This window comes from Eubalaena glacialis, chromosome 15, assembly GCF_028564815.1.
Source record: "Eubalaena glacialis isolate mEubGla1 chromosome 15, mEubGla1.1.hap2.+ XY, whole genome shotgun sequence".
NCBI lineage: Eukaryota > Metazoa > Chordata > Mammalia > Artiodactyla > Balaenidae > Eubalaena > Eubalaena glacialis.
Genome location: NC_083730.1, coordinates 84,235,016 through 84,261,200, shown reverse-complemented (window position 1 = coordinate 84,261,200; position 26,185 = coordinate 84,235,016). Strand labels below are relative to the sequence as shown.

At 41.4% G+C, this 26,185-nt stretch overlaps 1 protein-coding gene across 13 annotated transcripts in view; it reads right to left on the bottom strand.

Annotated features, from left to right (window-relative positions):
* Positions 1-16,306, bottom strand: part of ATXN2 (ataxin 2) — a 128,367-nt gene extending 112,061 nt beyond the window's left edge. For 10 of the 13 annotated variants that reach the window (XR_009697385.1, XR_009697384.1, XR_009697388.1 and 7 more), the window contains exon 1: positions 15,740-16,048. Coding sequence is in view for 8 of the 13 variants with exons in the window: in XM_061170030.1 (XP_061026013.1) it covers positions 15,740-15,963 (224 nt within the window). In the remaining 5 variants the exon portion in view is untranslated. Of the gene's footprint in view, positions 1-15,739 lie in introns of all 13 variants that reach the window. The other 3 variants (XM_061170028.1, XM_061170029.1, XM_061170035.1) reach the window with 2 other exon arrangements.
* Between the last annotated feature and the right edge of the window lie 9,879 nt (positions 16,307-26,185).

The following is a 26,185-nucleotide window of genomic DNA, read 5'->3' as shown; positions in this document are numbered from 1 at the left end:
GCACTTACCACGTGCCAAGCATTGATTTAAGCACTTTATACATATAATTCATTTAATCCTCATCACCCCCATTTCACAGAGGCAGAAACTCAAGCACAAGTGAAATAATCTGCTGTAAGCCACTAAGTAAGAAAAGGCCTAGGGTGCTAAATAAATTGTGTGCGACTCTGGACAAGTCATTTAAAGTTCCTGCTCCTGTCCAAAATAAAGAGGATGAGTCATGATGATCTCAAATGCAAGCTTCCAATTCTAAAATTCAGATTTGGCGGAGGAGTATAGGATGCCACATAGAAGGAAGACTGTCTTGTGAAAAGAAATAGTAACTTTAGATATTCACCAGAAAATTGTTTGAGGGAAAATGTGAATCTTTTTATTCTTGTAGTTTATAGCAAGCTACTATGAAAAAACATGGAACATGTTCTCAAATAAGAAAGCTAACATATGGGACAAGCTAAGTTCTACAAGAGTTAATAAAAAGAAAAATAAATGAGAATTAGCTTTACGGAAGATTTGAACTAGATCTTAGAGGATAAGTATGAGGATGTGGAAAAGGAGAATACTGATGGAAGAGCAGGCAGGCAGGCAGTAGAGGCTGAGCTTGATACCTGCAGAGGCAATGAGAAAAGGAGACCATGTTGATATAAATGGAGGTCACGTTTTGAAGAGTTGATGGAAAACATGACCGGAAAGATAAAATGGGGTTGGCAAATGTCCATGGTCCTGTGGCCTGTTTTTATATGGCTCAGAGCTAAGAATGCTTTTTACATTTAGAAAGTTTGTTTTTTTTTTTTTTTAAATAGAAGAATATGCAAAAAAACTACATGTGGCCTGCAAGGCCTAAAAGATTTATTATTTGGCTCTTTACAGAAGACATTTGCCAACCCCTGGGTTAGATGATGGAAAGCCTTGAGAGTGAAAAGGATCTTAGGCTTGGGAATAGGATGATTTTTGAGCAGAGGGGTTACCCAAAAAAAGTAGAGTTTAAATCTAATAGCAAAAGGAAGGCTAGGTTAAACAGGTGGGCAAAATTAATGTGTTGCAAAAATTAAGTATAAAATGGGGACTTCCCTGGTGGCCCAGTGGGTGAGACTCCGCACTCCCAATGCAGGGGGACCAGGTACGATCCCTGGTCGGGGAACTAGATCCCACATGCCGCAACTAAGACCCAGCACAGCCAAAATAATAAATAAATAAATAAATATTTTTTAAAAAAGAATAAAATGTATGATTGCCTAACATGATTGTTTGGCCCATAGAAATAACTGCAGCATAGCCAGGAACTTCCCTAAAGCCACAAAATATAGGTATCATTTCTTCAACTATTTAATCCCTTCTCTTTGGAGGACTAATGTGTGCTGCTGAAGTCTTATTCAGTGTGTTTTTCTAGCCCCAGGGCTATATAGCCTCCAACTTGACTAAGACAGGGAGAGTGGAGAAGTGGGTTCTAGCACTCTAATTCTCCTACAGAAACATCGTTAAGTGGTGTTGGAATTCTTAGATCAAGCCAAAAATGCCTTCTTAACCCACAATACAGTACACTACTACTTAGTTCAAATTAATTATGGGTAACAACTATCTGATAAAATAGGTGCAGAAAACTAGCCACCATTTATAACATTGTTTACACATTTAAAAATAAAAATCTTAAGCTTTTGGAACCAGATTCATTTATAAATAGAACTGCCAGGATTAAGGCATGGGTAGTGGAAGCCATTTTATGGCTCACAATGATGACTGAATTGTTTTCTTCATTGATTTTTATCTGCTTTTGTTTTGCCATAGAGCCTAGAAGCAGTGGAGCACAGTTACTAAAAAGCAAAAGCTCTGAAGTCTTACAGGGTTAGAATCTCAGCTTCATCGCTTCCTAGCCCTTTGACCCTGGGCAAGTTCCTTAATTTCTCTGAAGTGCCATTCCCTCATCTTTAAAATGGATATGGCACTACCAACCTGACAGGCTGGGCTGTTGTAAGGATTAAAGGATATATAAGTAATGCACTTGGCACAGTTCCTGAAACCTAACAGGCACAAAATAAATGGTAACCATCATTATATAAACAGAAAGCTCTTCATAAACTGTTTTCACATCATACATACATATCTAAACTTTTTTTCTTCAGAAAAATGGCTTCCATTTGGTTCAGAAATGCTAGTTTTTTCTAACATGTTTTACACAGGAAAAAAGGTGTTAATAATAAATAAGAATTCTCATTTATTCTCTAACCTTTTAGATTGGGCTAAAACTAATGCAGACTTCCTATATAACATTTACAGACTATGAATAACTAAATTCCTTATCTGTCACAAATGCAAATTCCTCATTTTCTTTTCCACTTTTCATCCTAAGGAGCCTGTTGACTTACATTCCTTCACCCAGGGAAGCTAGTGACTCAGGTTTCTGGTCAATTAAAGTAAGAAACTAATTTTAACATTCCTTAAATCCATCACCAGTTTTCTTCTATTCTCACTTGCATACACCTTTTCAGAGATCCTAAATACAACAATAGTAAGTCATTCCATCTCTGCCACTTTCTAGCTGAGTAAAGTTAAAACAGGTCACTTAGCGTCTCTGGGCCTTAGTTTCCTCATGGGTAAAATGGGATGGGGCAACAGATTATCTAACAGGACTGTGTGATAATCAAATGAGAAAGAAAGTATATATATTATATATATGTAAAATGTATGTATATGCCCTAGCAGAACAAGCTCATGGTGGGTCCACTCAAATACAGTTTTCCCTCTCCCTTTCAATTATGACCCTAGTCAGCTTTCACAAGCTTAGACCAGGAGGCTTCTCAAACATACTGATTTCTGTGACTAGTGAGTGGCTATCCCAAAACCATTGAAAGGAATAAGACCCTTAGCAACATACTAGACTACTCGTAAGAGGACTTATCTTCTGATAAAGCAGTAAGCTTTTTTCCCCCTTCATCTAAAAGACTTCCCATATTGTGTAAGATAGAAGCATGCTAAAAGGGGAAGCAAAGGTGTGAACTTTCTGCCTTGTCTCCCCTACTAGTACGTATGCTCCAGGAAGGGAGAGACCTCATCTGGCTTCTTCACCACTGTGTCCCCAGAGCCTGGCAAACAGGAGGTACTCAAAAAGTTTAACTATGGTATGCCTATAAAATAAATGCCATGTTCCATTTGAGATGACAACTTTTCCTTGGCAGGGTAAACTCGTCTGCTTAATAATGAGACCAGTGCTCATGCAGTTAATAAAGAATTTACCACTTACTAAGTATACAAAGTGGTACAAAGCACTCGTCCCTGTCCTCAAGATGTTCTAAATCTAGAAGGCAGGCAATGCAAATACAGAAGCTCCTTTACTTTCAAACAAGTTAGATCCCAAATATTGATAGTTTCTCATCACCAAAGATGATAAACAAATGGCAAACAAGCACATGAAAAGATGTTCAATATCATTAGGCATAAGGAAATGCAGATTCAAACCACAATGAAATACCACTGCACAGCCACCAGAACGGCTGAAACTAAAAACTAGCATACCAAGTGTTGCCAAGAAATTAGAGCAATTAGAAATCAGTTACTTTAGCAAACAGTTTGGCAATTATTTTTAAAATTAAATAAACATTTGCCATACAACATAGCAATTCCATTTCTAGGTATTTAATCAAGAGAAATGAAATTGTTATGACCACACAAAACCTGTACATCAATATTCACAGCAGCATTATTCATAATAGCCCAAAACTGCTAACAACTTAAAAGTGCATCACTTGATAAACAAACATTGTACACGCACACAATGGAATACTACCCAGCAAGAAAAAAAGAAGAAACTGTTAACATGCAGTAACATGAATGAATCTCAAAGCATTATGTTACATGAGAGAAGCCAAACACAAAAGGCTGTATACTGTATAATACCATGTATATGACATTCTAGAAAAGACAAAACTATAATGTTAGGCAACAGATCGCTGATTACCAGGTTTGGAGAAAGGGGACTGACTGAAAAGAGGCACAAGGAAAATTTATGGGATGATACTCTGATTGTGGTGGTGGTGTAAGACTGTACGTTTTTCAAAACTCAAGAACTATACACTAAAAAGGGTGAACTTTACTTTTTGTACATTATATTTCAATACGTCTAATTAAAATACAATCTATCACAGTAACTGTCTCGCAATTTAAGCGAAATCACGGCACATTGAACAATGAAATTTTTAAAGTTTCCTCTGTACATCCACGTGATCCTAAGTCCAAAATGGACAGGAGGAAGTTTGAACGCTTATAGACCCAATATACGAACATTCTATTTGGCATCTTTTCCCAAAAGACAACCTCTTAATAATCTTTTCCAACGTCACTGGAGATGCCTTAGACTCTTTATTCAAAGTACTGTGAACCTGTAGCACTGTTTGTAGGTCTTGACAAAAATTTCAGCAATAGCATTTTAACTACTTTAGCCTTCTCCCAAATTAACACCACTAGCTGCAAACTTCCAAGTTTTTCCATTTCATCCACTAATTCTCCTTATCTTTTGCTGATTATTACTGACTAAATATGCATGGTACTTTTTGCTCTTTGTCCTTCAGAATAATTCGTCCCATCCCAAGCCATCATTTTCCTACTACTTATAATTTTTAAAAATCTCTCATTTCTACCATAATTAAGTCATTTCTTCTGACTGGCACTATCAGTACTCACTGCTGCTGCACTTTTTGAAAATGACAGCTTTAACAACGATAAACTAAACTCAAACACAGTAAACACATAGAGAATTTTAAAATGACAAGAATGGCTGACTGCAAAATGACCATAAACCACCCCAAAAAATGAAAAAACAAAACAAAAAAAAGGCCATCTGTTGGTGGGATGAACCCACTTTTGATCTGTGGTGTAGCTCTGCTCCTAATCTCAGAGTTCATCCTAAGGAGAAAGTTTGTAAGTGGAGGAGCTGCTGCACTTAAATGCAAGACACTGTACATTGGAGGGACTTCCCTGGTGGCGCAGTGGTTAAGAATCCGCCTAATGCAGGGGACACGGGTTCAATCTCTGGTCCGGGAAGATCCCACATGCCGCGGAGCATCTAAGCCTGTACGCCACAACTACTGAGCCTGCGCTCTAGAGCCCATGAGCCACAACTACTGAAGCCCGCGCACCTAGAGGCCGTGCTCTGCTACAAGAGAAGCCACCGCAATGAGAAGCCCTGCACTGCAACGAAGAGTAGCCCCCGCTCACAGCAACTAGAGAAAGCCCGCGCACAGCAACAAAGACCCAACGCAGCCAAAATAAATAAATAAATAAATAATAAATTTATGGGGGAAAAAAGAGACACTGTACATTGAATGCCATAGGAATGATACTTGCCAAAAATTACAGGGGCACAGGAAGAATCCCATTTTCCTAGGGTAAATATGGTGAGAGACTGTGCAAGAAAAGATCTTGCTAAGCCTTCAAAATCTTATGCTTAAGAGGGCAAGATGACTAGATTGACATAATTTGATTTATTCTGGAGAATACAGTATGCACAGTCTGTGGAGGGACTTGACTAAAACTATTCATGAATAGTCTCAATTTGATTCAGCTAGTAATGAGAGCCACTAAAAGTTTCTTAATAGAAACAGTACACAATGAAAGATGTTTGGGGGAGATTCCTTTTTTTTTTTTGCTAGGGGGCGGGGTCGGGGGGAGGATTCTTATGGCTATAGAGTATATAGGAAGTATCTAGGCATAAAGAGACCAATCAGAAAGTTTGCTAAGCTACAGTCAGCAAATCCCTCCAGTGCCCATGATAAAGACTCAACCCACTCCCTTCTCTACCTACATCTCTTCTCTAAAGCCAAACAAAATCTCAGAATCCTCCAAACAACACAACAATCAATCATAATTACCAGATAAAGTGAAACCTATTTGCCAGCTAGGTTCAAGATTAAGAAAGGATAGTCACAGAGGAAAGGAATGCCTGGTAGAAACAGAGGAATTTCATTTTGGATTCAAGTTCCTAAGTTAAAAGGACTAAAGAGACACTCTTCCACTTAAATGTGACAGAAAACAAAAAATAGCAGAGCAGGGGACTTCCCTGGTGGCAGAGTGGTTAGGAATCTGCCTGCCAATGCAGGGGACATGGGTTTGAGCCCTGGTCCGGGAAGATCCCACATGCCGCGGAGTGGCTAGGCCCGTGCGCCACAGCTACTGAGCCTGCGCTCTGGAGCCCATGAGACACAACTACTGAGCCTGAGTGCCGCAACTACTGAGCCCGCATGCCATAACTACTGAAGCCCGAGTGCCTAGAGCCCGTGCTCCGCAACAAGAGAACCACCACAGTGAGAAGCCCGCACACTGCAACGAGGAGTGGCCCCAGCTCATCGCAACTAGAGAAAGCCCGCATGCAGCAATGAAGACCCAACACAGCCAAAAATAAATAAAAAATAAATAAATTAAAAAAAATAGCAGAGTAGACCCTTTGCTAATTGAAATACTTAGAAAATTTTTTTCTGGATAGGTGGATCTTTTCTTAGATTACTAAATGAGTATCAAATTTTGAAAATAAGTCTTAAGAAACATATTACAAAGAAGAGGGAACAAGATTCCAAAGCCAGTTATGCAGCCAAAGATGATGGGAGAACTCCGGCAAATAATCTCTGTGGCCTTAGTTTCCTCATCAGTAAAGAGAATGAGAAGTAAAAACTCAGCAGAGCCACCTCCAACTCCAGATCTGTATAATTCTAAAACACTGAGGGAATTCCCTGGCGGTCCAGTGGTTACGACTGCGCGCTTTCACTGCCAAGGGCCCAGGCTCGATCCCTGGTCAGGGAACTAAGATCCTGCAAGCCACGTGGCGCGCCAAAACAAATACTGAGAGCTTAATATGTGTCAAGAATGACATGTAATAAAAATTTAGTATCTCACTTTTTAAAGAAGGTATTATTTCCCCCTTTTAATAAGTACAGAAACTGAGCCTGAGAGTAACTTGCCCATTCATTCACTCAAACATTTGACCACTTACTAAGTGCCAAGCACTGTTCCAGTAGACTAGGATACAATCGTGAACAAAATGAAGTTCCTGCCCTCAGAGAGCTTAAATTTTAGTCACCAGGGGGTGAATCCCAATTCTAGCCCAGACTGGGGTTACCAGATAAAATAAAGGATACCCAGTCAAATTTGAAATTCAGATAAATAATAATTTTGCTCCATGCAATTTGGGACCTATTTATACCAAAAAATCAGTCGTCGTTTATCAGAAATGCAAGTTGGGGGGAGGGGGGAATAAATTACGAGTTTGCGAGTTTTAACCTATATACACTATTATATATTAAAATTAAATTATATATAAAATAGATAACCAAAAAGGACCAACTGTACAGCACAGGGAACTATACTCAATATTCTGTAATAACCTATAAGGGAAAAGAATCTGAAAAAGAATATATACGTCTGAATCACTGTGCCATACACCTGAAATGAACACAACATTGTAAATCAACTATTCTTAAAAAAAAAAAAAAAAATGCAAGTTTAACTGGGCATCCTGTATTTTTATTTGCTAAATCTGGCAACCCTAACGTAGAAAAAAATTGCAAAACCCTTCCTCAATCCTTTTACTGCATCTTGGTGCCTCTAAATCAGTGACTTTGACTACACCAATGAAAAATTACAGTTTAAATTGCAACACAGTATATATACATTACAGAAGTTCCTTAAAACAATTCTTACCCTTAAAATGCAATGCACTGTAATATCTTCTATTCTTTTTTCATTTTTTCTAAAAATGCTTGTCATGACCCACTAAAGTGATTTTACAATCTACTAAGGGGTCATCACCTAACCTTTGAAAAATAACTTCTTTGAAAGATATGAAAAACAATTTAACCTTGTCTTATGAGTCACCATTATGAGCACATCAATTAAATATATTATGCCATAGAACAGTAATGCCTCTGGGGTCTACTAAGGCATGGAGCTATACACTTACAGCCTTTGATGGTAAACTTTTGAGCTCTTGTGTGTTTTTTTTATAATTTTCCCATCTCTTAACTTTCTATCATACTATTATTACTTCTCATCGCTACCAGTGTGTTTGCCCCTAAAAGTTTTACCTTTCTACTTGCTGGCAATCTGTAAATCAAAAAAGCAAGCTAAGCAGAATCACGTATAAAGTGAAAAAGGCCCCGAAGCGCTCCCCTTTCTGTAATCTGCACAAGCTTCAACCTTAAGTTTTTTCTCTACCTGATTTTCAAGTGTGTTTCAGGAATGAAAAGGAGATAACTACACAAGGTCCACAAAAAATGTTTATGAGCCCCAAAAGAAGAATGCACGATTTGATTCAAAACCAGCCTTTTCTTTCTTTCAAACTAAAACTGGGACTTCCCTCATGGTCCAGTGGCTAAGACTCCGCGCTCCCAGTGCTGGGGGCCCGGGTTCTATCCCGGGTCAGGGAACTAGATCCCACATGCATGTCGCAACTAAAGATCCCACATGCCACAATGAAGATCCCACGTGCCACAACTAAGACCCGGCAGAGCCAAATAAGTAAATAAATAAACTTTTAAAAATAAATAAATAAAATTTTAAAATAAATAAAAATAAAACTATAATCAAGATACTCCATTTACAACAATTATTGCTAAGAGTATCTTTTAACATATGACTTATAAAAAGCAATATGAACATAAAGTGGCAATCAAAAATATTTGACATTGACAACACTGTTAAGGTCTCTCAAGGTAATACTTTCAAGAGGACAACATTCTAAAGTTCTGAAACTCTTAATAAAAATAAGCCACATACCACAAACTGGTGAGAATTACAAAGACTCCATTACAGCATGCCATTTTATCCAGTTCCCAAAATGCATTTAGCTACTAATCATGGCATGAAATTGTTATTGTATGGCCACTTGACTCAATTTCAAGGCTTAAAGTACAAGCAATCTACATTAAGTATTATTTTAAATTAAAGGGAATTTCAAATTTTCACATGACTACAACTGCAAATAATTTTTAGCAAATAAAACCTAAGGTTAATAGTTGTGGCAAATTTTCATAAAGCCCCCAGATCCACAACAATACTAAACAATTACAACTAACAAAACCAAGGACTTCACATTTAAGTAGATTTCACACCACATATGTACAAAATTATATATATATTTTAAAAGATAAGGAACCAGACATTCTATTTTATCCAGCCAAACTCAAGGTTACAAAAGCTATCCTGAAGGGCAAGGACTGTCTGTGGCTGTGTCTTCTTTAAAATACAAAGCATGATCTATTTATTTGTTTATTTATTTGGCTGCACTGGGTTTTAGTTGCAGCGCACACATGGGACCTAGTTCCCTGACCAGGGATCGAACCCAGGCCCCAGGCATTGGGAGCTCGGGGCCTTAGCCACTGGACAACCGGGGAAGTCCCAAACAGTATGATCTTGTTTATCTCTGCGTTTATTTAAAGGGAAGGATGTAACGAAATTCTACAAATACGTTGCTTTGGGCAAGTCCCCTCACCTCTCAAAGCTTAAAATTTTTTCCCTTCTATTTTAAGACAAGACTTTGTTATTTTGTTATGCTCTAAAATTCTACAGTTTTAGGGAAAAAATAAATCTTTAAAAGGAAAATATATACTCTTGAATCCAAAACAGTAGGTACCATATGATCTCATTTTCACAGAGTCTGGAAAAAATGTTCACCAAATTTCTAATAGTGGTTATCTCAAAGGAAAGACTGTGAGAGATTTTAATGTTAAAGGAGTTTGGCCTTTTTTTTTTTTTTTTTTAAATTCTGTGCACTCTTCTACATTAAGTATTTAAAGCATACTGTTTTTCAAATGATAAAAGACAGAACTTTCAAATACAAATGAGGTAATACTTATACAAAGACTTTCTCAATTTATTAATTTGAAGAAAGAATCTGTTTTGGACACTGGTTTAAGTACAGCTCTTATCTCTATTATAATATAAGCAGTGTGGACCACATTCTATACATGTCTGTATGCCCCAAAGTGTTACATTTCATATACATATATATATATATATATACACACACACACACACACACACACACACATATATATATAAAAGAAATTAGTTTTGAGTAGAAAAGTATACTTTAAAGATACAAAAAAAAACACATTAAGATATAGGTCAACCTGTTTCTAATCATGAGTAATGTTAGTAAAGTTATGGGATCAAAAGTGTCTACATTACAAATTCTAGATTTAGGTGCTACAATCTTTCAAAAGCTTGATACCAGCTTCATATTCACTGATGAGTAAATTTTCTGATGAACACTCTCACCCCCCCCCTTTTTTTTCCCTTTTGGCCACCCTGCGGCATGCGGGATCCTAGTGCCCCAACCAGGGATAGAACCCGTGCCCCCTGCATTGGAAGCACAGTCTTAACCACTGGACTGCCAGGGAAGTCCCAACACATCCTTATTTTTGAAATCTAACATCTAAGGAGGCAAAAAGACCTCAAGAAGAAAGAGCAATCTACTTTTATTTTAATGACACTCTTGCTAAAAAATATGGACCTCTTAAATCTTGGTATGGTTAACACTCACAGATGACCCAGATAGGCTTAAAAAAAAAAAAAAAAGAAAGGCAAGTACTTTCAATTAAAAAAATACAGTAGCAGGTAGGCCTGTTAGTAAACTGTATCTCCACTGAAGTCACAATCATTTGAAATAGCTACAAAGAGAGAGTTTTGTTTAGGCTTAACTCTTTAAAATGATATCAAAATACTACTATTATCTAGCCAAAATAGAAAATTACAATTCTAGGGAAAAAATCTTATAAAAACTTAAAATCCTTTTCAAGGTAAACACTTTGCAATGGTGAAAATAAGTACTAACACAGCTGTAGCTACTTAGACAAAAAAAAAAAAACTCCTTAAAGCTGAAACATATGGCTATTAAATAGCTATGATATGAGTTAACATCCCCTGCGTAAAAAGTATAGAAACACAGAAAATACAAGTTTACATTTAACCAAAAAAGAAACACCATGACTGATACCATGCAATGCGTTGACTTTTCAAAATGCAAAATCTTTAAGCAACTATAGGTTTACTTTTACCTTTGTCAAAGATAAGCAATTTGTTGTAGGTTTTTGCCCAATCTTAAACAGCGTATTTTCACTGTACACCTGAAACTAACACAACATTGTAAATCAACTATATTGCAATAAAAATTTTTTTAACGTATATTTTCTTTAGGTACTTGGGATGAAAATTAAACTGATTAGGTAAAATTAAAAAGCCCAATAGAAACACAAAAAGGTACCTCTTTTAACAGCCATCTATAGTTTACCTCTGGATTAATTTCAAATTTGACTATCATCAATACCCACATAAAAGAATGACTTAGCAAGGGATGATACAGTTTAAACCTTATAAATTACAAATGGGGCCATATGATTAATTAATCTAGGTTAAAAGCAAATGGCTAACTACCTCACGTTCAAAACTTTGCTCAAATGTTATCTCTTCAAGAGGCCTCCGCTAACCCATTTAAAACTGCAACCCACTCCCTTCCCCCACACTCCCATATCATATCCTTAATCTGCTCTCCTCTAATCCTATGGCTCTTAACTAATATGTACAGTTTGCTAATATATACAGTTTGCTAATTTAATGTCTCATTTATTGCCACACGGGAATGTAAATGACTGGAGGGCAGCTATCTTTCCTTTTATTCATTAATATATCCCAAGCACCTACCTCTCCGTTTTTCATAGATTTTCAATAAATTTATGTATTGAATGAATGTAGTTTTTTTTTAGGCTCTTCTGTAAGAAACTTAATTTAAAGAGACAAAAATCTCACCAATATTTAAATGGAAGCATGATGAACAATTACAATGAACTGCAGCATAATTTCTAAGTTGCAATGCCTTAAGAGAAAGAAGCAGTGAAAGTACTAAGCTGAAAATTACTAAGAAAGTTTTCATTCACACTTAATCCTGTATCCAAAGAAATTCTAATACTGTATTATTTTAGGGTCTGGAATACAGTAATAGGATTATAAACCTGTATCTACATCTATCTATCTATCTATGGATACATACACATGCACCACATATATATATTTTTTAACAGGGAAGGAAACATGGAACAGAAAGAGATACGGCTTAACCAGTGGTAATTCCCAATAGTGCTATGAAATTACAAAAAAAGGTACCAAAAAATAATTTGATCTTATACTAGTAGCTAATAAAAAATACTTTTAGATGAACGAGGAAGGTTAACCAAAAACAAAACAAAGTTTTACAATAAGTTCCTCAGGACTGTCATTCCTCTACTTAGTAGAAGTATCAGCACAATAGATATACCATGTATCCTCATTAGTATTAACAGTTAACAGTTTTCAAACCACCTTCACATTCATTATTTAATTAAATCCTCAGAGAAACCGAACTGAAAGATAAACAGGTAATTAATAAAAGCACTTAATTATGTATGCACTTGACAGTAAATGCAACTTTTCCCTTCAAAATCCCCCAAAGTGTCTGACAAACTACAAAAAACCGTTCTATAAAAGAGCCACCTTTTCAGCACTGGAAACTCACACAAGTCTCCTGAAGAGTATTATGGCACAGCTAGCAAGAGCCATAAAAAACTTGAAGCCCTCTGACCCAGTAAAACCACTCCTGGGAACTTTCTCTAAGGAAATAATTAGACTGAAGCAAAAAGCTCTTAGTATAAAGATGTTTACTGCACCACCATCTATAATAGCAAAAATGTGGAAACCCAAATCCCCACAATAGAATGGTTAAGCAGAAACTTTAAAAAGAAAATTTATAATGCAGTGCTAAGAAGAAAAAAGCTGAACACAAAATAACATACACAATCACTAAAACCACATAAAAATCAAAGCAGCAAAAATAAGAATTGGATTAAGGTAAAATTCTGTTCACACTTTAACACTGTGCTTACATTAATCTAAGAGAAAACAGCCACCTTCTAAAGCATATGACAATTAAAGACAATAAATTTTTGAAAGCCATGAAAATCCACTATTTACAACAACAAAAGTCAAATATGATGAAATGTTGTATTATTTAAAGCAGACATGTGAATTTCTAGACTTTCAAGAATATTTTGCTGTCTCTAAACATGGCAAACCCAATGCTGCATTTTTTTTTATTCACCTTTGGTCCCAGAAACACATTTCAACTGCTGATACACACAAGCATAAGTGAAGAAACTCTAGAAACTGTAATTGGTTTATAAAGAACCCAGTAACAGTGATTAAAAATGGAAAGGAATTCTACAAGTACATTAACTAAAGAACGTGTACAAGAACAAAATTTCACACTATATGAATCCAATACATTAAACGAAACTTCGCATATTCATCAAAAAGAATAAGGGCTACATACAATTTATGACTCAAAGAAAAGAACTTAAAGCAAGCAAGAATCTAATCTTAAATGTTTGTGAAGTCTCAAGGAACAAAAAAGATCTGTGGTACTAAAACATTCCAAATATTTTTGATCACTCAAGCCACTCTGGAACAAATTCTGTTATAATTTTTAAGCCTAAGGAAAACTGATGCAACCTAAAAGCCTTAGTTTTCATTTTTAATTATTTAAACAAGTTGAATATATCTGCCAGATTTCTATCTGATCCCAAAAAGGAAAAAACAGTGCATCCTTCTTCATAAAAATTATATTTAAATTTTTTCCAAAATTGTTTTTTACTATGGATGCCACTGGAAAGGGGAACTGAAGTTACAGAATCGTATGTGGACAGAGCTGGGAAAATAAGCACTTCATTTGAACTAGTTTTGATAGGTAGCAATTGTAGATGCTTCAAAGGCGAAACTGAGAGTTGGGGGCGGGGGGGGGGGGGGGGGGGGAGGGTAGAAGTCAAGAAAACCAATGTTCCTGACTGTCCCACACTGAAGGCAGAATTCCTTAAAAAACCAGCTCTGGGGCCTCCCTGGTGACCCTGTGGTTAAGAATCTTCCTGCCAATGCAGGGGACACGGGTTCGAGCCCTGGTCGGGGAACTAAGATCCCACATGCCGCGGAGCAACTAAGCCCGCGAGCCACAACTACTGAAGCCCGTGTGCCTAGAGCCCGTGCTCCCCAACAAGCCACCGCAATGGGAAGCCCGGCACCGCTGCAAAAATAAAATAAAATTTTAAAATTTATTTTTAAAAAATCAGCTCTGAATCATCTTGATGGATAAGTTATCCTGCCATAAATGATAATTCTTTGGAAATGGACTGCTAAAAACATGTTTTCAAAAAGAAAACTCTGAAAAAAGAGAAAAAGAAAAAGAGAAAACTCTGCATCAAAAAATACTCTTATCCCACCACCTGCTAAAGCCAGGAGGTCTACTTAAGGAGGACTCATCACCGAGCCTGCCAACCCTGCCTAGGCCTAAGGGGAGGCACGGCAGTGCTGGCAACACGGATGGGCTCGGGGCACAGGGGAAGTGGACTGGCCTGCCCTTGGTGATCTCTGGCGGCACTCCCCAAGTTAAGGACACTGGCCACAATGGAATGCAATCTACTGACATTTACTGCCCCGTCTGAACACTAAGCATTTTCTTAGTTCGCGAAACGCTGACAACCCCCACACCCCCACGCACCCCGCACCAGGCCTCCAGAGCCAGACCCGGTCGGCTGAGGCGACGTGAGCCCCCAGTCTGTACCACAAACCTGGGTCAGAGGGAAGTGGGGGAGACGACGCAAGTAAACACCGCACTTCTGCCTTCCGGAACCCCACCGTGCCTCCTACTGACATCCCTCTTCTCTGGAAATTTATAAATCGGGGCAAGGACTGGGAAAAAACACACAGCGTGCCCGCCCCCTGCCGCCAACACCCGCTACGTCCCCGGTCCGGCCTGAGCTTCTGCCGCGCGCCTGGGGCCGGCCCTCGCCCACCACTATTCAAAGGCGCCTTCTCCTCCGCGGCCTCGGAACAGCAATGCGGCTCGGCCGCCACGCGCGCCAGAGAGGCCTCGCGGGGGAAGGAGGGAGGCCGGGTGGGGGTCGGGCACTCCCCCATCCCTTCCGCACGTGGGGGAGGGCGGAACGCTGCGGGAAACTGCACAGAGTCCCACGATTCCCGCGGAGCTCTGGGGCCCCCGCCGCCGCCTCAGACTTAAATGGGAACGGGTGCGGGGGTCACTGCCCACCCACCTCCACCCGGTCCTTCGATCTCTCCCTGGGCAGGGAAGGGCATGGGTAAGGAGACTGCACAGACCCTCATGACTCCAGCTGAGACTGTGGCTGCCCCTTTAACAGGCGGGGGGGGACACTGCCCTAACTTCCCCCCCCCCGTTATTCCCAAACGGGGGAGTTGGCAAGTTTCGGGAGACAACCTAAACCTAAAGACCCTTCCACGTTAATATTTAAAGGAGGTGGGAGCGCTGCCCAAGCATCCCCCCCCCCCACTGGGGGCGGAGGAGCCTTAAAGAAGGTGATCGAGGGCTGACAATCGCCGAGACCTGTGAAGCCTCCCGAACACTTAAATGGAGAGGGGGAGGCTGCCGAGTCCTTCCATCTTGACCGTTTGGGAGAGGGGGTGGGGATGTTGCAGGAGGATGGACACCGCCTGACATTCCCAGAGGGATTCCGCGGCGCCCCCTCACCCTACCGCACCAGGCTCTAGACGGGAGCGCCACCCCCACTGAAGGCCCCCAGCCCACCCCGCCCCCCAGCCCAGGCAGTCACGGGGCGGGGACCGCGGTGCGGGCCGCGGGGGAGGGGACGCGAGGCCCAGGCTGGTCCAGGCCCCTAAGCGTAGGGGGCTGGGGCGCGACACCCACCTGCCCAGGCCCGGCCGCCCGCCGCCTGCGCTCGCCGCCGCCACCGAGGAGGAGGAGGAGGAGGAGGAAGCCGCGGCCGAGGACGACGAGACTGAGGAAGAGGACGGAGACGGCGCGGCGGCGGGCGACGTGAGAAGGCCGCCGCCGCCGCCGGGCTTGCGGGCATTGGCGGCCGCGGGCTGCTGCTGCTGCTGCTGCTGCTGCTGCTGGGGCTTCAGCGACATGGTGAGGGGCCCATACACCGGCCCACACGCCGGGCGGGGACAGCCGGGAGCCGGGCGCGCCGAGGAGACGCCGGAGCGCGGCGGGGACGCGCGGGCGCCGAGCGGGGAGGCGCGGGTCAGCGCGGCGGGGGGGGCACCCGGGCCGGCGAGGGGGAGAAGGAGGACGACGAAGGGGCGGGGAGGCCCGCCGAAACCGAGGAGCCGCCGGGAGCCGGGCTGTGGCGCGCCACCGCCGTTGCCGTTGCTACCAAAACAGTCTGAGGCGGAGGGAGGCGAGCGTTGCCCGGAGGGAGGGGGGCCGGGGCTGGGCGGGGGAGGGGCGGCGGAGGGATACGGTGTCGGAGCCCCGCCGCTGCCGGAGCCCCGCCCGCCCCGCCGCGCCGGCCGCGGGAGCGAGCGCCTCCCGGGCCACCTGGCCGCGGCGAAGCGACGAGGCTCGATGGCCGCCGCGGGACCCCGAGGAGCTGCGGCCGCCGAGCGCATCAGGGGTCGGACACACAGAAGGGCCGCGCGGCGACGCCGGGTGGGCGCGGAGGTGCGGAATGGGGACTCTTTACCGGAAGTCGGAAGGGTCGGGCGGAAGCAGAACGTGAGGCGGCACCGGGGCCGGGAGGGACACGTGAGGAGCGGGCGCCGCGCAGGGCCGCGTTCGCTGGGGTCGGGTGAGGGCCCGGCGGCGGCCGGCCCTGCCCGGATCCGCCCTCTTCGAGGCGGGTCTGCCCTTCGGAGAGGGAGTGTCTGTGTTCGCGTGCAGGGCCGGCCTAGTGTAGAGAACCCAAACGCAGTGTTTCTGGGTGCCCCTCACCCGCGCAGCGTTCACCGTTCTCAGGCTGCTAGGAGAATCCGTGTTTGCCCCACCTGATGCAACTTCGAAAATGGACTGCGAGTGTCTTCAAGGCGGAGACTGTCTTGCTACCTATAAAGCACCTGGAACACAAGCCTCCCATAGTTTTCTTTGTATCCCCGACACCTGGCACACAGTAGGCTCTCATTGTGTCAGCCGGGTGTCAAAGACAGGCCGTCCTGTCTTTCCTTGCCAAGACCAACAGGGTAGGAATCGAACAACCTCCCGGGGCCACCCACATCTGATTACCTTTTCCCCGCTTTTCCAACCCCGGCACCACTGACCAGAAAACTCTTTTGGGTATCTGACCTTCATCTGAACCCATGTTCCCTCACTTTGAACTTCTTTTTCCTGCTTCATGAGACTCAAAAAGAAGTGTACATGATTGGTAGAGCTATTGGTAATGGGGTTTCCTTCGGTGGAGACAGAACAGATCTCACAAGAATGTGCGAACTTTAGACCTTGGCCCCTTTAGAAGTTTTACTTTAACTTAGCTTTGTAGCCAGCACAGTAATCCGTGTTTCTTTTCTTTCTTTCTTTCTTTTTATTTTTTTACTGTGTTGCAATTAAACTGGAAGCGATTAGGTAACTTTTGTTTCCCTTGGTGAAGAATCTAGTTTTTTAAAAAGTGAAATTACTTCAGGAAATGATAGGGAGGAAACACCAACATGTACCTCAGTCTCCCAGAATTGTCAAATAAAGGTAAAGACGTAGAGAAACTTAGAAAATGATTAAGCCATGAGCCTCCAGTAGCCAAATTGAAAATCTCCTAGATAGTTGGGCAAAAATGATTATCATACTCTGCAAACAGTTGAAAAGTGGGATATCAACTTCATCTTCCATCTGAGGTAGAAAGGAGGTTGAGGAGGGAAAGAGCATTCTTTTAAGCCAACAGTTGCAAAATCCTTGAAAAATTAACCCAAAGGAAACAGACTAAAAAACTGGATGAGGAAAAAAAAATAGAAGGACCATAATAGAAATACAATCAACTTTCTCTGGTTTAATGATTTGACAGCCATATCTGGGACCAAGGTCCCAAAATTCAATGTTAGGACCAAATTCCACACAGATAGAAGGAAAAAAGAAAGTAGAACAAGAAGGCCTGAAGCTGACATAGCTAAACTTGATTTCATTTATGCTGAGAAAGCTGAAGTTTTCACCTATTATTATTGAAACTATATTTTAACAGCTTTATTGAAATATATCTTACATACTATGAAATTCACCCATTTTGTGTACAATTCAGTGATTCTCCCTATATTTGCTCAGTTGTGCAACCATCACAACTAATTGCAGAACATCTCCATCACCCCAAAAGAATCCTTTTTACCCATTTGCAGTTACTCCCGGAACATCCTCAGCCCCAGCAGCCACTAATCTACTTTCTGTCTCAGTGGATTTATCTGCTGTATACATTTCATATAAATGGGATTTTACAATGTGTTCTTTGCCTTCTTTCACTTGACATGTTTTTGAGGTTTATCCATGTCATAGCATGTATCAGGGTTTCATTCCTTATTATCACTGAATAGTATTCCATTGTATGGATATACTTGGATTCAACCAACCATGGATCGAAAAAAAATTTTTTTAATTTTATTTATTTATTTTATTTATTTTATTTTTGGCTGCGTTGGGTCTTTGCTGCTGCGCGCGGGCTTTCTCTAGTTGCGGTGAGCGGGGGCTACTCTTCGTTGCGATGCGCGGGTTTCTCATTGCGGTGGCTTCTCTTGTTGCGGAGCACGGGCTCTAGGTGCGCGGGCTCAGTAGTTGTGGCTCGTGGGCTCTAGAGCGCAGGCTCAGTAGTTGTGGTGCACGGGATTAGTTGCTCCGCGGCATGTGGGATCTTCCCGGACCAGGGCTCGAACCTGTGTCCCCTGCATTGGCAGGAGGATTCTTAACCACTGTGCCACCAGGGAAGCCCGAAAAAAATTTTTTTTCTTACAGGTTTTTTTGGTTTGTTTTTGTTTTTTGGTTTGTTTGTTTGTTTGTTTTGGCCACGCTGTGCGGCTTGTTGGATCTTAGTTCCCCCACCGGGGGTCGAACCCAGGCCCCTGGCAGTGGAAGCGCTGAGTCCTAACCACTGGACCGCCAGGGAGTTTCCCCCCCAAAAATTTTAATTCCTAAGAGTTCCAAAAAGCAAAACTTGAATTGGCCAAGCTCTGGCAACTATTTATATAGCATTTACGTTGTATTAGGTATTATAAGTAATCTAGAGGTGATTTAAAGTATACGGGAGAATGTATATAGGTTATGTGCAAATACTACACCATTTTATACAGAGGACTTGAGCGTACTCGGATTTTGGTATCCATGGGGTTCCTGGAACCAATCCCCTGAGGATACTGAGGGATGACTATACCACATTTTGTGTATCTACTCACCAGTTGGTGGACATTTTGATTGTTTCAAGTTTTGGGCTATTATGAATAATGCTGCTATGAACATTTGTAAACATATGTCTTCATGTAGACATATGTTTTTATTTCTCTTGAGCAGATGCCTAGTAATGGAATGTTGGGTGATATGGTAAATTTAAATTTAACTTTTTAAAGATACCGTCAAACTCTTTTCCGAAGTGACTGTGCCAGTTTATAATACATCCACACCTGGAATGTTTGAGAGTTTATCATTAAAATTTGATTTCTCGGGAGTTCCCTGGTGGCCTAATGGTTAGGATTCTGGGCTTTCACTGCCGTGCCCGGGTGCAATCCCTGGTCAGGGAACTGAGATCCCACAAGCTATGCGGTGTGGCCAAAAACAAAAAAAACAAAAAAAATTTGATTTCTGTTTTTATATTAAAATAGAAACCAAGGGAACCTCTACTGTTGATTCTAGTCTATAGAGCCCCCTTTTTTTCTTTGTGGAAGGAGGATCACCACCCAAAATGAAGGAATATCACTTATTGCAAACCCTTCATCTGAATTCTGGATCTCTGAAGACATGGTTAACAACAACTGTGATGTCAGAGGGCTTTAGCTTTAGATGAAAATGCCAGGATAATGCACCGTAAGACAAAATGGTGTGTGGGAATTCCCTGGCAGTCCAGTGGTTAGGACTCAGACCTTCCACTTCTGGGGGCCTGGGTTTGATCCCTGGTCGGGGAACTAATCCCACGCCCCCCCCCAAAAAAAGACAAAATAGTGTGGAAGGCAGCCATTAAAGTGACCCCCTATGATCCTGTTCTCCTGGTGTTCAGACCCTGTGAAATCCCCTCCACTTGAATATGAGCAAGACCCAGTGGCTTCCTTCTAACAAAAAGTTGGAAAAAATTATGGGTTTTCACTCCAAGATTAGGTTACAAAAACTGTGCCTTTTGTATTGGATTGCCCATTCTCACTTGCTTTGAAGAAGGCTAGCTGCCATGTTGTGAGCTGCCCTATGGAGAGGTCTACATGGCAAGGAACTGATGTCTCCAACCACAGCGAGAACCTGATGGCCACCCACAAGCCATGTGAGTGAGCTTGGAAGAGGATCATCCTCCAATCAAGCCTTGATATGACTCTAGCCCTGGTCAATGTACCTTATTAGGCTTTGTTAGAAACCCTGTGCCTGAGACAATCAGCTAAACCGTACCAGACTCCTAACTCTTGTTAAGTCATTAAGTTTTGCAATAATTTGTTATGCAGCAATAGATAACATGGGCTTCCCTGGTGGCGCAGTGGTTGAGAATCTGCCTGCCAATGCAGGGGACACGGGTTCGAGCCCTGGTCTGGGAAGATCCCACATGCTGCGGAGTAACTGGGCCCGTGAGCCACAAGTACTGAGCCTGCGCGTCTGGAGCCTGTGCTCCGCAACAAGAGAGGCCGTGACAGTGAGAGGCCCGCGCACCGCGATGAAGAGTGGCCCCCGCTCGCCGCAACTAGAGAAAGCCCTCGCACAGAAACAAAGACCCAACACAGCCAAAAATTAATTAATTAATTAATTAAATAGATAACTAATACACACAACCCCCAAAAAAGTGCATTTCCTATGATTTCTGTGTGCATTCAGAATTCTTTAAAGACAAATGCTGAAGTCAGGAACTAACATTGTATCCAATAGAAGTTGAATTTTTGAATGCTTCCCCCACCCCAAATGATTTTCAGGTAGCCGTTTAAACAAAACCAACAAGTGTCATTGGGGAGTTGTCATCGAAGACAGTGAAGAACATTGTCCTGAAAGAGTTCAGATATAGAGAAGTATTGCTCAAATACTTCAAAAATAGCTGTGGCCATTTCAACCACTATTTCAGAAATGAAAGAAGCATCAAGTGAGAAACCATATAGAGAAAGACTTTCAAACTTGGGAATCCAGTCCTGTGGTTTCTATACTTGCTTTCTGATTTTCAGTGACCCTTCAATGAGCCACACAGCCCTTTAATTTTCATCACAGCAATGAGTAATCAAGTCTGAGGATTTGGAGATGAAAAAGTGATATAGCCATGCAAAACAGAAATGGGAAGAGTGATTTGTGATCACTCAGTACAGCAGCACACATCAGATGATCCAGTATTTCCAGCAATTCATTTTTCTGCAATCATTTCTTTTCAGCTCTCTTCATTTGAACATGCTTAATGTATGATGATACATTATTCACTCAATACTCTTGATTTCTCTTTCAAAAGCATGAAAATTAATTCAAATCAAAACTAACGTGCACCCGCCAAACCCATCCTCTTCAAGTTTTTGCATAGACTTGAAAAAAAAAAAAAGATCAGATGTAATTTCAAAAATAGGACCATCGCTAATTAAACCAGTGTTTTTTTTCTAACCATGGTTACTCAGAATTCTTAGAGGCTAATCTATTTGTAGACACTCCAGGAATCCCAAAAGACTAAAGGCGATAAAAAAAGAAAGAAAGAAAGAAAGAAAAAGTGTGTGGTATGATGCTTCCAGGAGGGCATTATTTACACACCTTGTGTGCAAAGTAACTACGTTCCCATAGGTTTGAAAAAACTGAGGAGGGTGTGACAAAATAGGGAACACAGCAACATTATTTGAAAAGCTTTTAAATGAGCCATTTCCTCCACACAAGCACACTTCTGGTTGTTAAGTTGCTCATTTTGTTTTACCTTGTGGGACAGAATAATGATGCGGTGACATTATTCACAAGGCAAAAGCTGGATGCCGGCTGAAATAGACACAAAAGAAAGAATTCTTTATTTTTCACTGGAAATGCTTGTGCTGTGCAGAGCCAGAAATTTAAAGAAACTCAGCCATTTGTTTTTCCTGGTTCTCCCTTTCTGTTTTCATTCACCCTCTTTTTGGGAGGTGAATTTCCTGGGCAGCCTGTTATTTCAGGGTCCACAGATTTATGGATAGCCAAAGATGTGAGGTATGCACCATTTGGAGAATGCAGGATGGGATTTAAAATGGATGCGTGCAGCACCGGTGACAGCTGAGCTGGCCTTTAGCATGTGATCTTGTTAGTTTGCTACAGGATACTGTGAGCCCTACAGTGGAACCCCAGAGGGATCAGACTATAATTAATACTGACATTGCTGACCTATGATCTTAGAAGAGGGACTTAGATTCTTATTTGGAAGTGGAACACATACAGACTTAACAATACCCACTGTCTTACTTAAGCTCCCATATTATCAAAACGATTTCTTTTCTATAAGGTAAGCCAGGACTTGAGAATGTTAATGATGATAATAATTGCAGTCCCTTCTATAGCAGGTACCGTGTGCCAGCTCTGTTCTATGTTCTTTCTGCATAATAACTCATTTAATCCTCACAACAATCCATTGACTCCTGTCGGGAGGGGAGAATTTTGCCTCGCCCTAAAGGACATTAACAATCTTGAGAGACATTTTTGGATGTCACAATTGAAGGGGAAATGCTACTGGCATCCTGTGGGTAGTGACCAGGGATGCTACTAAACACCCTACAATGCACAAGACAGCCCCCACCAGAGAATTTTCCAGCCCTAAATGTCAGTGGTGCTGAGGTTGGTTGAGAAACCCTGCATTCACCCTATGAAGTAGACAGGATTATTATATTTCCATTTGATAGATGGGGAGACTGAGGCACAGAGAGTGTAAGTCACCTTGCCTAAACTTAGACTCATTAAATGACAGAGCTGGGATTTGAGGCCAGGCAGTCTGTCTCCAACATCTGGACTCTAAACCACTTTGCTATTTGAAATAGTGATGGCCCAAGCTGGCTCTCTGGGAAAAATAAACTAATCTCCTTGGTTTCATCAAATGCAATCTTCTAGGGAGCTGGCACCACAGATTACTGCCTGTTTCCTGATTAGAGAAATAACTGACTATTGTAAAAGTCACCATCTGCAAGAGACAAGCTGGCAGTGCCTATCAAAAGTGACACTGCACCTTCCCCTTCGCCCAATAAGGGTGAAAGGATGAATGTACAAGGATAATCACTGCAGTGTTGTTTGGAACAAAGAATAGAAACTCCATCAGCGGCAGACAGATAAATGCCTTGTAGGGTGTCCCAAATACAATGGAATATGGAATATTCTCAGCTGTTCAACATAGATCTTTACACTGATCTGAAAGGATCTTTAAGACCTGTTGTTAAAAAAAAGAAAAAAGGTAACTATGTGAGGTGACGGATGTGTTAATTCACTGGACTGCAGTAATCACTTTGGAAAGTCTACATATATCAAACCATCACGTTGTACACTTTAAATATATACAATTTTATCTGTCAATTGTACCTCAAAAAAGCTGAGGGGAAGAAAGACCTGTTGGTAAGCCAAAAAGCAGAAAATTAAAAAATGAAACAAAACAACAAAACATAAATGTGTAGAATATTTTGTATGGTATACACCTACTTGTGTTAAACAAAAGGGAAGTATGTGTGAGTGTGTGTGTGTTTGTGTGTGTGTGGGTTTTTTTTTACTGTGTATATATGCATACATCTAGAATATCTCTAAATGAGGCACAAAAAATTGACACTAGGGGACTAGGGACCCTTTACACTGTTTGAAAACTTATTTTACCATGCCTTTTATACCTTGTATATTACCTTTTCCAAAAAAATAACAAAATAACATGTTAGGACATCAGTAGGAATAACTAATATTTGTATAGCACCTCATGGTTTACAAAGCACTTTTTTTTTTTTTTTTTTTTGGCCATGCCTCGTGGCTTGTGGGAGGCTTATGGGATTGAACCCAGGGCCACAGCAGTGAAAGCGCCGAGTCCTAACCACTGGACCACCAGGGAACTCCCACAAAACCCTTTTATTTGCATTGTTTCCTTTGGCACTGCCCCATTATAGGGATGGCAACACCAGAACAGAAAAGTGGCATGAGCTATCCAAGGTCACTCGCTGCTGACCTTGGGTACTGCCCTTTCTCATTTCCCAAAGTAAGATCAATTACTATCTCTACCACTTTAATTTTGTTTTATTCAGCCACATACTGCCATTCTCAAACTCTAAGCAGTCAATCCTAGGTCACATAGAAATGGAAAAGAAAGGCTTGTTTCAGGAACTTTTCACCCCTGCATCCCTTTCTGCCACGTTTGTATTGTTTTCTTCTGAAATGCCATATTGGTCAAATATAGGAGCTGCAGAAACAGGTAGAACCCTTCACTCCCACCACCCAAACAGAGTCCATCTGTATGTGGTAAGCACTTAATAAACTTGAGTTGATTTGATTTGACAGAGACTAACTCTCAGTTTATACACATTTGCTTCTTTGAGCTTGAAATGGCATATGCTTCCTATTCAGACCTGCTGATGGCTACCAGCCATGGGCCACAATGATGGGGCCAACATCAAGGTCACCCCCTAATGACCCAAGCATTTCCAGGCAGTGATGGGGACAGTTGAACAGCTAGCCTTCCTTACCCACATGTCTCCATCATATGTGATTTGCCCAGTTTGCATTCACGCACTGGATGAATGCAGTTAATAGCTTGTGATGTGGTCTTGTAGGCACTGGGGCCAAGAAACCACGAGTGGCATTTTGGGGAACTATTCTAAGTCACCAGCCTTCTGCAGGGTTGAAGGAGGTCGGAGCTGAGTCCCTATGAGAGTTGGTTTCACTCTCCTTTGATCAGGGTTCTCTTCCATTGCACATGTGGCTCATTTCTGTCCTCAGAGGGTCAATACAGGACAAGTCTTCATGCAGCAGTAAGCAATTGATAGGCTTCTGGTATCCTGGAAATGACTCAGAAATCCTATTACTGCAATTTCTAATGATCTAGACACATGATTTTTTTTTTAAGTTACACAAGCCTTTTAAAGAACATTCTGAGTATTTGTGTATCAGCATTCCCTGTGTAACAAACCACCCCCAACATAGTGGCTTAACACAATTAACTTTTTAAAATTTCTTAAAATTGTGTGGGTTGACTGAATAATTCTTCCATTCTGGGCTGGCTTGACTGGGGTTGGATGGTCTAGGATGGTCTCATTGACATGTCTGGCAGTTGGCTCTATGTCAATTGCAGATGGTAAGGACAACTTGGCCACATGTCTATCAACTGTACTTCAATTTAAAAAAGAGAAGTGAGAAATGCAAATCAAAACTACATGAGGTATCACCTCACACCGGTCCAAATGGCCATGATCAAACAATCTACAAACAATAAATGCTGGAGAGGGTGTGGAGAAAAGGGAACCCTCTTACACTGTTGGTGGGAATGCAAATTGGTACAGTCACTATGGAGAACAGTATGGAGGTTCCTTAAAAAAAGAAAAATAGAACTACCATAAGACCCAGCAATCCCACTCCTGGGCATATACCCAGAGAAAACCATAATTCAGAAAGATACATGCACCTCAATGTTCACTGCAGCACTATTTACAATAGCCAGGACATGGAAGCAACCTAAATGTCCATCAACAGAGGAATGGATAAAGAAGATGTGGTACATATCTACAATGGAATATTACTCAGCTATAAAAAAGAATGAAATTGTGCCATTTGCAGAGTCATAGGTGGACCTAGAGACTGTTATACAGAGTGAAGTAAGTCAGAAAGAGAAAAGCAAATATCGTATATTAACGCATGTATGTGGAATCTAGAAAAGTGGTATAGATGAACTTATTTGCAAAGCAGAAATAGAGACACAGAAGTAGAGAACAAACATATGGATACCAAGACGGGAGGATGGGGTGGGATGGATTGGGAGATTGGGATCGACATATACACACTACTATGTATAAAATAGATAACTAATGAGAACAGACTGTATAGCACAGAAAACTCTACTCGGTGCTCTGTGGTGACCTAAATGGTAAGGAAATCCAAAAAAGAGGGGCTATATGTATACGTATGGCTGCTTAACTGTGCTGTACAGCAGAAACTAACACAACATTGTAAAGCAACTATACTCCAATTAAAAAAAAAAAAGTGGAATCATACAGATAAATAAATAAATAAATGTGTACAATTCACTGGTTTTTAGTATATATA